The sequence below is a fragment of the Nerophis ophidion genome, linkage group LG15, assembly GCF_033978795.1.
Source record: "Nerophis ophidion isolate RoL-2023_Sa linkage group LG15, RoL_Noph_v1.0, whole genome shotgun sequence".
NCBI classification, from domain to species: domain Eukaryota; kingdom Metazoa; phylum Chordata; class Actinopteri; order Syngnathiformes; family Syngnathidae; genus Nerophis; species Nerophis ophidion.
Window position 1 is genome coordinate 38,640,710 of NC_084625.1, and position 13,175 is coordinate 38,653,884.

The following is a 13,175-nucleotide window of genomic DNA, read 5'->3' on the forward strand; positions in this document are numbered from 1 at the left end:
CCCGCTTCCGCCATCCTAGTCAATGCCGTTGTGTCCCTGGGCAAGACACTTTATCCACCTGCTCCCAGTGCCGCCCACACTGGTTTAATTGTAACTTAGATATTGGGTTTCAATATGTAAAGCGCTTTGAGTCACTTGAGGAAAAAGCGCTATATAAATATAATTCACTTCACTTCTTCCCTTTATGCGATTTCAAATTACCGGTATTGAAATCAGCCTCCTCCACTTTGAAAATGATGACAGGGGAAGTGTCACTCGTGACGTCACGAGTTTGACCAGGCGGTAATACTAACCATGCGCTAATTATTTTGGGAAGCAAGTTTGACCCGGCAGTAATTCAAGGCAGGCGCATACTATACAGTGAATACATTTAATAAAGTCAAATTTAAATAAGGCAACAAATATCCTGCACTTCTCTTTTGTAAAGTACTGGAAATCTGAACAGCTGATATGGGCATCTACATCAACTATATCAAGGGTAGGGAACCTATGGCTTGCGAGCCAGATGTGGCTCTTTTGATGACTGCATCTGACTCTCGGATAAATCTGAGCTGACATTGCTTAACATGATAAGTAATGAATAATTCCACTTGTAATAAGTGTTAAAAATAATGTTCAAAACATAAAACATTCTCATGCATTTTTAGTCCATCCATCCGTTTACTATCGCACCTGTTCAAGAAGTTGCGTTAAGAAGTTATTTATTTATTATTGGTTAGTGTGGGGCTTGTCCTCCTGGGGGTTCTGCAGACCACCAAGCACCGACATGAGAGCCCGTTTCAGGGTTACACTATTGTTTTATTTTTCAATAAGTCTCTCAGTTGCTTTCCAGCTATTGTATTTTTCTCTTTCGTTCTCGCTCGCACTCTGGCTCCAGCCCCAGCCCCAACCCCGTCTCTCCTCCTGGCTGCTGCTTATAGCAGAGCGACAGGTGATTAGATAACAACGCTCAGGTGAGCCTTCTATGCAGCTCTCGCTGATTTCGAGGCCGGTCCTGGCACACCCCAGTTTGCTGCAGGCCCGCTGGCCACGCCCCCTCCACAGTTAGTTTCAGAATAACAATGTTATTACAAAGAATAAAATACCTATTGTACTCTAGAAATGTTGGTCTTACTTAAAATGTACGTGTTTAGTTGTGTTCAGTGTTAAAAAAAATATTATCTGGTTCTCACAGAAAGACATTTTAAAATATTTGGCTTTTTGGCTCTCTCAGCCAAAAAGGTTCCCGACCCCTGAACTATATGATTTGCCTGAAAAGCTGGACAGGACAAAAATAAGAAATAAAAATAAAAACGATAAACAAATAAATAAAGTACATCAATTTTCCTGAAAAAAAATAAAAAATGAAATCCCTATTTAAATTGTAAACATTTTTTGACTGACTTGAACCATTTGATACTGAAAAATTAAATGCAATTTAATTCAAATAATTATATTTTTACACACACACACACACACACACACACACACACACACACACACACACACACACACACACACACACACACACACACACTGAGTTCAAGAATGATTGTGTTACACAAATATGAATTTGATGACTTTTCTCGCTACAGACACTGGTGTGAACACACGGTGGAGCAGAAGGTAGAACGTGTGCTGAGCCCACGTCTGCAGGTGGAGGTGAGCTGCTCTGAGGTGTACCAGTACAACACCCAAGGCTGGAGACTGGACGTGGACTCTATGCGGGACAAACATGGCGGAGATGACGGCATCGCACTCTACTACAAACGTCTGGGTCCCACAGCATCCTGCTTGCTGTATAAGTAAGTCGCCGTGTTTTTTAACTTGTGGTTATATTTCCATTAGATATAGTGGAAATAATTCTTAAACACAAGTCTGTAGAGTACAATAGAAGTACAGCTAAACACAGTACACTCAGTACCAGATGTTGCAATCAGGACACACCTGCCCTGGTTGCCAATCGAGATGCTTTTTATGAACTGGGCTGGAACATTGCTTTGTTTTCTGCAAAGCTTTCCAATGCTTCCTGCAGTATTTCTTTTTTTTTAGGTAATGACTACAGATGACTATAAACATCTGAATATATGGCAAAGGTGTGTATATTCCAGCAATTACAGTTGGGCAAAAAAGTATTTAGTCAGCCACCGATTGTGCAAGTTCTCCCACTTACAATGATGACAGAGGTCTGTAATTTTCATCATAGGTACACTTCAACTGTGAGAGACAGAATGTGAAAAAAAATCCAGGAATTCACATTGTAGGAATTTTAAAGAATTTATTTGTAAATTATGGTGGAAAATAAGTATTTGGTCAACCATTCAAAGCTCTCATTGATGGAAGGAGGTTTTGGCTCAAAATCTCACGATGCATGGCCCCATTCATTCTTTCCTTAACACGGATCAATCGTCCTGTCCCCTTAGCAGAATAACAGCCCCAAAGCATGATGTTTCCACCCCCATGCTTCACAGTAGGTGTGTTGTTCTTGGGATACAACTCAGTATTCTTCTTCCTCCAAACACGACAAGTTGAGTTTATACCAAAAAGTTCTATTTTGGTTTCATCTGACCACATGACATTCTCCCAATCCTCTGCTGTATCATCCATGTATCCATTTTGGTATAAACTCAACTTGTCGTGTTTGGAGGAAGAAGAATACTGAGTTGTATCCCAAGAACGCCACACCTACTGTGAAGCATGGAGGTGGAAACATCATGCTTTGGGGCTGTTTTTCTGCTAAGGGGACAGGACGATTGATCTGTGTTAAGGAAAGAATGAATGGGGCCATGTATCCTGAGATTTTGAGCCAAAACCTCCTTCTATCAGTGAGAGCTTAGAATGGTTGACCAAATACTTATTTTCCACCATAATTTACAAATAAATTCTTTAAAATTCCTACAATGTGAATTCCTGGATTTTTTTTCACATTCTGTCTTTCACAGTTGAAGTGTACCTATGATGAAAATTACAGACCTCTGTCATCATTTTAAGTGGGAGAACTTGCACAATCGGTGGCTGACTGAATACTTTTTTGCCTCACTGTATATACAGTATACAAGGCGGAAAACGACTGAATGCCATCTCAGGGTTGGGGAGGAGACCCTGCCCCAAGTGGAGGAGTTCAAGTACCTAGGAGTCTTGTTCACGAGTGAGGGAAAAGTGGATCCTGAGGTCGACAGGCGGATCAGTGAGGCGTCTTCAGTAATGCATGCGCTGTATCGATCCATTGGGGTGAAGAAGGAACTGAGCCGGAAGGCAAAGCTCTCAATCTTCTGGTTGATCTCAATTCCCATCCTCGCCTATGGTAATGAGCTTTGGGTTATGACCGAAAGGATAAGATCACGGGTACAAGCAGCCGAAACGAGTTTCCTCCGCCGGGTGGCGGGTCTCTCCCTGAGAGATAGGGTGAGAAGCTCTGTCATCCGAGAGGAGCTCAAAGTAAAGCTGCTGCTCCTCCACACCGAGAAAAGCCAGATGAGGTGTTTCAGGCATCTGGTCAGGATGCCACCCAAACGCCTCCCTTGGGAGGTGTTTTGGGCACGTCCCGACCGGTAGGAGGCCCAGGGGAATACCCAGGACACGTTGGGAAGACTATGTCTCCCGGCTGGCCTGGGAACGCCTCGGGATCCCCCGGGAAGAGCTGGACAAAGTGGCTGGGGAGAGGGAAGTCTGGGCTTCCCTGCTTAGGCTGCTGCCCCCGCGACCCGACCTCGGATAAGCGAAAGAAGATGGATGGATGAATGGATGGATATACAAGGTGGAATTAATATATGACCTAGGCTCATAACATGCAACTCAAAATATTTCAGACCTTTTTTTTTTTAAACATATTTTTGATGTTTATTGCTTACGGTTTATGAAAGTTGAAATTTTAGGTTTTCAAAAATTGTCTGCCATGATCATCAACATTATAACAAATACAGGCTTGACATATCTCACTTTGCATGTAATTTATCTATATCACATATTAGTTTCACATTTGAAGCTGTATTTAATGGACTATAGCACGATATTCTATTCACCTTTACATTTTACCTGTACTTTGCCTGCTATCTCTGCATCCTTGGGTCCAGACCACAAACACCCATGCCCCATCATAACAATGTACACATTATAGCAACTAACTGTACGTGTGCTGATGGAAGTACAGTAGATAACTGCCTATCCATGGCTTGGTATTTGTTCCTCTGCATATTCCCAGATTATATGTATTAGATATGTTTTTGTGATACATTATTTTACGGTAACCTCAGTAGAAAGTGGTTTGCTGGCACTATCAGCATGAAAAAAGTGCAGCATCTATAAATCCAGCAGAGGGTGCTGTCTCTCCATTTAATCCACTCAACATTTTTCAACAGGAAGATGCTTTGAGAAGACATGATATGTTTTTAAGTACTATACTGTAAATATGAAATTTCTATATCACTAACTTACATATTCAATGTGTCATTCCAAACTTGTACATTCCCCACAAAAATGAAAATGGCAAAAAGCCATTCCTTTCTTTATATACAACTGGCAACACACATTTATTCACTAATTATTTATTCAATAATGCCCCAATTTTCAAAAATATATTTGGGAAAACTTCATAAAGAATCACAAATTACTTTCTGAATGTCAGTATGGATTTCGAGCTAAAAAAAAATCAACTTCACTAGCATTAATTGACACAATTGAGGAAATGATCAATTCTTCAGACCAAAACAAATTTGCAATAAGAGTATCCATCAAATTAAAAAAAACATTGGACAACTAATCATAACATGTCAGCTTTATTTGCTTTATCAGAAGCAAATAAAGCTTTATCTCTTCTCAAGCAAATACAACTTTATCTCAAACTTATTTGCAGAAGATACAACAATATATTTTTTCTGATAGTAACTTGAATAGACTTATTGATACAATACCTTTAGAAATGAAAAAAAAAATGCAATCATGGTTTAAAAGGAACACATTGTTTCTAAATTTAGGTAAAACAAATTTGATTGTATTTGGAAATAAGAAGATAAATACACACACAAGAAAATCATGACTGAAGAGATTTGCATTGAGCAAGTTGAGCACGTTAAATTCCTCCAAGTAATAACTGATAAACAATTAAATTGGAAAGCACATATTAAATAATTTAACTTTAGCTCTAGTCATGCAAAAGCATGACTAGAGCTAGATGGAAAACTACACTATTCACTCATTTATCCTTACTGAAGTTACTGTGCAGACGTTTGGGGAAATAATTATATAACCAACATACTGAGGCCGTTAGACTCATTCATAGTGTGGGGTCCAGAGAGCACACAAAGAGCTTATTTTTAAGGTAAAAACTGTTGATATTTCCTGATTTGGTAGACTATTTGACAGAGCTTATCATTTTTAAAGCAACAAGTTATCGATTGCCTGCAAATATTAAAAGTTTATTGATCAAAAGAACATGCTTGACCACTTACCACAAGGAAGCGTTTTTATGTCTCAGTCTGTGGGGTGAAAATATACAACAGCCTCAGTGATGAGCTAAAACACTCTTAAAACGTTGATTTTAAGAAATTCTACAAATCTGGTATGTAGTGTGTTGTAGGCTTGTATTGAATGTAAGTATGGATGTACTTTATGATATATTAAGTTGTTGTAATAACTTTCATCTGAGCAAATCGAGTTAGGTAAATCCAGATAACTGTGATCAAATGTGGTTAAGGGGAAACCAAATCTTATTAGTTCAAATTTAACTATGGAAAAGAAGTGGGATTCAAACAGTTTATACTATTTCCAATTGCACTTTTGAGATGTGTTAATTTTAATAACATTTTTTCAAATTTAATAACATTTTCTCAATTTTCTTTTTTTTGTGAATTAATATAATTGTTATCTTATCGTGGTAGAAGAGTTTGCGTGTCCCAATGGTCCTAGGAGCTATGTTGTCCGGGGGCTTCTATGTCCCCTGGTAGGGTCTCCCAAGACAAATAGGTCCTAGGTGAGGGACCAGACAAAGATCAGCTTGAAGACCTCTTTGGAAAGTCAGATTAAGGGACGCAGTTTTCCCTCACCGGGACGTGGGTCACTGGGGCCCCCATTTGGAGCCAGGCCCAAAAGTGGGGCTCGATGGTGGCCCCATGGAACAGGCTGAAAAGGTAAAGTGGGTCCCCCCTCCAATGGACTCACCACTCATTGGATGGGGTATAGAGGTTGGGTGCATTATGAGCTGGGCGGCAGCCGAATGCAGGGTTCTTGGCAGCCCGATCCTCGGCTACAGAAGCTAACTCTTGGGATGTGGAACATCACCTTGCATGGCGGTAAGAGCTTGAGCTTGTGCCTGAGATGGAAAATGTCCGGTTAGATATAGTCGGACTCACTTCGACGCACAGTAAGGGCTCTGGAACCAGTCCTCTCGAGAGGGGCTGGACTTTCTTCCACTCCCTTGCAAGCACTGAAAGGTGACGGGCTGGGGTGGCAATTCTTGTTGCCCCTGGGCTCAGAGCCTGTACGTTAGAGTTTAAGTAGACGAGAGGGAAGCTTTCCTTCGCTTACGGGTGGGGGGACGGGTCCTGACTTTTGTTTGTGTTTGTGCACCAAACAGGAGCTCAGAGTACCCTCCCATTTAGATTCCCCCAAGGGAGTACTGGAGAGTGCTCCCTGAGGTTATTCCCTTGTTCTGCTAGGTGACTTCAACGCTCACATTGGTAACGACAGTGAAACCTGGAGAGAAGTGATTGGGAAGAAGGGCCGATCTGAACCTGAGTGGTGCTTTGTTATTGGACTTTTGTGCTCGTCACAGATTGTCCACAGCGAACATCATCTTCATTTTGGCTCATGGGACCCCGGAGGAAGCGGACAGCTACAGACAGGCCAAGCGGCATACGGCTTTAGCGGTCGCAAAAGGCAAAAACTCGGAATGGGAGGTGTTCGGCGAAGCCATAGAAAACGACTTCCGGACGTCTTTGATGCGATTCTGGACCACCACTTGCCACCTCCGGTGGAGGAAGCAGTGCACTGTCAACACCGTGTATATGGTGGGGATGGTGTGCTGCTGATCTCGACTCAGGACGTTGTGGATCAGTGGAGGGAATACTTCGAAGACCTCCTCAATCCCACCTACACGTCTTCATCTGAGGAAGCAGCGTCTGGGGAATCTGTGGTGAGCCCTCTGAGGTTGGCGAGGTAGTTAAAAAAACTCCTTGGTGTCAGGGCCCCGCAGTTGTATGAAAAACCGTCCAGAGCTCCTTAGGGCTCTGGATGCTGTGGGGCTGTCTTGGTTGACAAGACTCTGCAGCATTGCGTGAACATCCATGGCCTTGCCTCTGGATTGGCAAGGCCCCAGACATACTCGATAAACTCATCGAATAGATCTCTTCTCTTAATCTGAACTAAAAAATTCTTGAGAAAATCCCGCAATTCAACCCATTTATATGAAGCAGTATTATAAATAAACAATGCTTATCTGCACACAATAATATAAACCTGTTTATCAAGAAGAAATGATGAACACAATTCATCTCCAGCACCATATATTTTTGTATCCACCTCAGACCTCCAGTGACGGAAAGTGGAATGTTGAACAAGACAATAAGAACTTGCTGTGAAGGCTGGACTGGACCACGCTGCTTGGATGGTAAGACCACTGTTTATCTGAAATATTTCTATCGACGGTATTTCATGGACATTTCGGTGTAATATTACAACTTGGCCCAGGCTTAGACCGATTTTTTTTATTTTATTCTAATCTTCTATTTTTTCTCCCATTTCCCCCCCCACTTGTTAACCTGTATCTCACCTTTTTTGTAAGGGGCGCTGGAAGCCGGCAGACCCGGCAGCAATCCTGTTCTGTCTCCCTGTAATGTTTGTCTGATCTTGAATGGGATTGTGCTGAAAATTTTAATTTTCGTGAAGGAATAAATAAAGTACTCTCTAATCTAATCTAATCTAATCTAATCTAATCTAATCTAATGAAATACTGGTGGCTGAGTGAACAACAAGTAGTTTTAACTTCTGTGTTTTGCTTGATATTCCTGCAAAATAGCAGTCTCGGATCTTTAGGAATACGGGAAAATGTTTTCCCTTCTCATCGTTTGTTCTGACATCCTGGTTTCAACAACGCCTGTTTACCATAGTTTGAACCAGTTAGAAACACACGGACATACCTATTAACTTACGATTTTTCCTGCCAATATGGCATTGTGTTTATATTGTCTGGTGCATGTCCTGGAACTGTGGTACTTTTGTGATAGTAGGCTTCTAGTGGTCATAGATAGATAGATAGATAGATAGATAGATAGATAGATAGATAGATAGATAGATAGTTAGATAGATAGTACTTTATTGATTCCTTCAGGAGAGTTACTTCAGGAAAATAAAAATTCCAGCAGCAGTGTACAGAGTTGAGATCAATTTAAAAAAAGTAAAAAGTAAATAATGGGGGTTTAAAAGGAAACAAAATAGAGAAGTATTACAATAAGAATAAAAAATAAAAAGCAACAATGGGAATAAAATATAACTGTAAAATAAAAATATAACAAGAGAAAGTAGGCAGTAGTGACCATGTTATGAAAACGTATTGCACTGTTATTGTTTTGCATCCCCTGTCATCCTTGTACCCACCGCCCCCCGCCCCAGAGAGGAGTTGTACAATCTAATGGCGTGTGGGACAAAGGAGTTTTTTAGTCTATTAGTCCTGCACTTGGGATGAAGGAGTCTAGCGCTGAACAGGCTCCTCTGGCTACTGATAACGCTATGCAGAGGGTGACTGGCATCATCCAGGATGCTCACTAAAAGATGGTCCTAAAAGATCATAGTTATGCCCTGGACCAGGGTTGTACTTAGTTATTTGTGGACTGAAGTTAAACCTACAGAACTGTCTGTGGTTGTTAAGTCCTCTAACAGAATGTCAGTCCTTATTGGAGCATGCGTAGATGAACGTCAGCATTAATGCGTCTTGTTCTGTTTTTTTGTTTTTTTTTGTGATACTTCAGTAAGAGGGCAAAACTCTGCTTACTGGCTGTCCTTCATAGTTTTGAAAAGGGTCCGGTCCAGCACAGTATAGATAGTACAAATGGAATTTAACTGACACTTGAAGATTTGGTGGTGCACTATCCACTTTAGCCTCCAAATGGCAAAAGAGCGTTGAATGTCTTAAAATTAGTTTTTTGGAAATTCCAACTAAGACCACGGCGTCAGTTGCTGTGGAGAGTGCCGCTTTCCATCATGTTCACTACATTGCAAAATGATTAACCCCCCCTCTTCTAACACCCAAGATTCACCCAGGAATGGCGCTATGTAAATTACTTCCCCATTGTGAATCAGAGATGTTACGTTTGTGAATGAGTCGAGTCCTTTGAACGACTTTTCCTCAATGAAAAATGAGCACCTTTTCAGTTGTGAAACATTTTTGACAACACTACTTCCACGGCACGCTACTTTTACATGAACACAGCTTCATATGGACTTTCTCATGGAGGACAAGAACTAAGATAGTAGAACCTAAATGGATGCAACTGTTTTATCATTATTCATGTTATTATTTGTAGCCTGCCTAGTTGTTAGCTGACTTCTAAAAAAAATAATATAACGAATCCATCTTTTGAGCTTCTCTTTAAAAATAATATCTCTTCGAAATCCGTCTCCTCTCAAAGTTATATATCCTATCCAGGGGAGTCGCCAGACATATTTCACTGGGGCACGTGCCCCACTGTTGATCTGCTGTGCCCCAGTAAAAATTTCATCAATAAAAAAAAAAAACGCTTCAGAGTTTTAAGTCTACATAACATAGAGGTGTCAAAATCAAGGCCTGCGAATGAATTATCTATGGCCCTCGGGATGATATTTGATTAGTATTAGAACCTGACCGCAGATCACAGCCGCCTGCTGCTGTTTTACACACACCAATACTCCATCAGTGTTGGCGCTAGGAATTTTCAAAACGGGGTCCCAGGGACCCCATCAAGTCATAAAATGTGGCCCCACAGTAAGTTTTTGGGGTCCCACTCTTTTGTAACCGTTTTGAAGACAAATGATAAATGTATGTTATATCTCACATTCTAGGATAGGATAGGATAGGTCTTTATTGTCATTGCGCAAGTACAACGAAACTTTGTTTTCAGCACAAACCTGTTCAAGATTAGACAAACAAACATTTACGGGGTTACAGAACAAGAACGCTGATGGGTCGCCATAAGGCGCCCCGTAAAAGATGGGAAAAAGGTCAACGCTGGGGAAGGATGAGTAAAAAAATACAATCTAGACTAGGCTCCTAAGGGGGCCCGGTCTGGAGTGGGAAAAAACCTCCATAGCAAAGCACATATACATATTACAACATATATCTCGAGATATCTAGCAACAGAGGGAAGGTAGTTCAAGGTCATTCTGTATTGTTTTGGAAAAAGGTTGTCATGAACATTACTTAATTATTGAAAAAAAAAACACAAAAGAAAACCATTTTTTATGCCTATATAAATTTATTCAGTTAAAAACATTCATTCACTTTCTTCTTTCCTTCATGGATTTAAACTTTACTGCTGCTGGTATTTTATCTTATATTTTTATTGTGTTTGTTTCAGAATGTGTTTGTTCTATTTTTGCCCAAAGTAAGACAAAGAAAACAATCTCATGTTGTCTTTATATTTCTTAGTTTCATTGCCATGATTTTAATAGTCCGGCCCGCGTTTGCACATGTTTCCCCCCTTGAGACCCCTGAGCTGAAATGAGTTTAACACCCCTGCTCTACAGTAACTGTGTTTCAATTTAACATTTTCTGCAGCACACATTTGTTTAATCTACTGTAATTTATTCTGATCTAATCCAATCCAATGTAATGTAGGTGTGGGAGTGCGTGGCCAGTGTTACTCTACTTGGAGCTGCGTGGAGTTCCCTGGCGTCCACAACTCCTCGCTGATGGCGATGGAGCAGTGTTGCAGCAGCCAATGGGGACTCAGTTGGAGAAATGCTTCTGACCAGACTTGCTTGTCCTGCACTTACACTCTCCTTCCAGGTCTAAATATGACCACTTCACATGCACACTCCAAAATGGTTTATTGTGTCTAGTTCAGTGTGTAACTTTAGTTGTATTCCTTCACACGTCTCCAGACGCCCAGTTTTCCCCACTTGTGCGTGGTGGACTTCTAGGTAGCGTCAGAGCACCTCAAGGCTCAGCTACCTGCATGTCCTGGGGTGGATCCCACTATCGCACTTTTGACAAGAAGCACTTCCACTTCCAGGGTACCTGCACCTACCTGCTGGCCTCATCGACTGATGGCACCTGGATGGTCTACATCAGTGCAGTCTGTGCGAGTCCAGGAGACTGCACTAAGGTATGTCATGAAGTCCCTGCACCAGTGATGCCTTTATTTCAGAATACTTGCACATACAGCAGTTCCTTTCTTTTCGTTTGTAATCCATTTAAAAAAGTACCAAATCACTGTACCAAATCATGTAAATCCAATCAAAAGTTCCAGACACCCAAAAACATTAAGACAAAATATTTAGGTTTTGATCTGCTAGCAGTTTTGTGTGAATTACAACACATGCTAATTTGATTGCACGTACAATTACTGTTTAACTAATTCACAGAGGACTGTGTTAAATTATCAAAATGGTTCACACAATCCATTTAGTCTTCTCAATATATGCAGAATATATGCTGATTATTAGAACACACAATGCCTGGAGGAGGAGTCGCAAATAAAATCATTTAGCGCTCGCATTATGATTTATCAAACCTGACAGTGTTTGCAGTTGCAGTTTTTGCATCTAGAAAGTATATTTTGCACGTTTGAAAGGTACAGTTACACACAAATCAAATCGGATCCTTCATACTCATGTCAATATATTTGTATTGTCAAAAATAAAAATAATATCAATATAACACTTTTTCACAATTGTCTCAGAGTGTTTCACAATAGGAAACCCATACATCCAAGCTTGGTAGTGAGTTTGTGCTTGTTAGGTTTGGTCACTTAATTAGTACTCGAAGGAAAACATGTTTTGCAGCCAGCAAGATCAGGACATCATTTAAACATACAAAGAAAGGAACATCTTAGAGATGCAATACCAAGACCTACCACATAACAAGTGTCACAAACATTGCCAAGATCACAAAAGAGTACATGTACTCCAAGTTCCCCATAAAAAATATAACACATATAAAATCCCAATGAGATAAAATTTGGGACAAGCCAAAATAAAACACCATAATACAATAATAATGAAATAATACAAATTAAAAAAATAAATACAAGAATAAATGGCATTAAAATAAATATAGGCAAAAATAGGTACTACAGTTTATTTAGTTCTGTGATGGCAGCTGGGACAAAACTACATCTGTACCGTTTGGTTTTGTCTCTTGGGACTAAAAAACTCCGTCCAGGTGGGAGAAGCTGAAAATTGCTGTGTACAGGGTATCCGCGGGGTCTTTAAGAAGTCTAAAAAAAGTCATATAGGGGAACATTATCACAATTTCAAAAGGGTTAAAAACAATAAAAATCAGTTCCCAGTGGCTTGTTGTATTTTTTTTTTTTTTTTTTCAAAATGTTACCGGTCTCGGAATATCCCTAAATAAAGCTTTAAAGTGCCTTATTTTCGCTCTCTGCGAAGACACTGGCCATTTCCCTGTGACGTCACACAGTGCTGCCAATGTAAACAAACAATGGGAATACCACAGCAAGATATTAGCTCGGATTCAAACTCGGATTTCAGCGATTTAAGGGATTCAACAGATTACGCATGTGTTGAAACATATGGTTGGAGTATGAAAGTATTGAAGAAAAAACTGAAGCTATTGAGCGAATAGCTATTGACGCTATTCATAGCCATAGCATGGCCGAATAGCTGCGTTAGCATCGCCGGTAAAATGTGCGGACCAAACGATCACGACTTTCGCATCTTTTGACACTGGAGCAACTTAAATCCGTCGATTGGTAAGTGTTTTTTCGCATTAAATGTGGGTGGAAGGAAACGTAATATAGTTGCAAATGCATCTACAGGTTATCCATATATCTCTGTACCATGTCTGCTTTAGCACCGCCGATAAATAGCATGTTAGCATCGATTATCATAGCATGTTAGCATCGATTAGCTGGCAGTAAACATCAACAAAACTCACCTTTGTGATTTCGTTGACTATCGTTGCAAATGCATTTGCAGGTTATCCATACATCTCTGTGGCATGTCTGCCTAATTAGCATCGCCGGTAAAATGCGGAGACACTCCAG

General features: G+C 40.4%; 1 protein-coding gene across 1 annotated transcript in view; it reads left to right on the top strand.

Moving 5' to 3' along the window:
- Positions 1-13,175, top strand: part of sspo (SCO-spondin) — a 391,512-nt gene that overhangs the window by 15,085 nt on the left and 363,252 nt on the right. Inside the window, 4 exon segments of the mRNA XM_061922415.1 lie at positions 1,575-1,784; positions 7,500-7,582; positions 10,784-10,954; positions 11,050-11,273. Coding sequence (XP_061778399.1) covers positions 1,575-1,784; positions 7,500-7,582; positions 10,784-10,954; positions 11,050-11,273 — 688 coding nt within the window.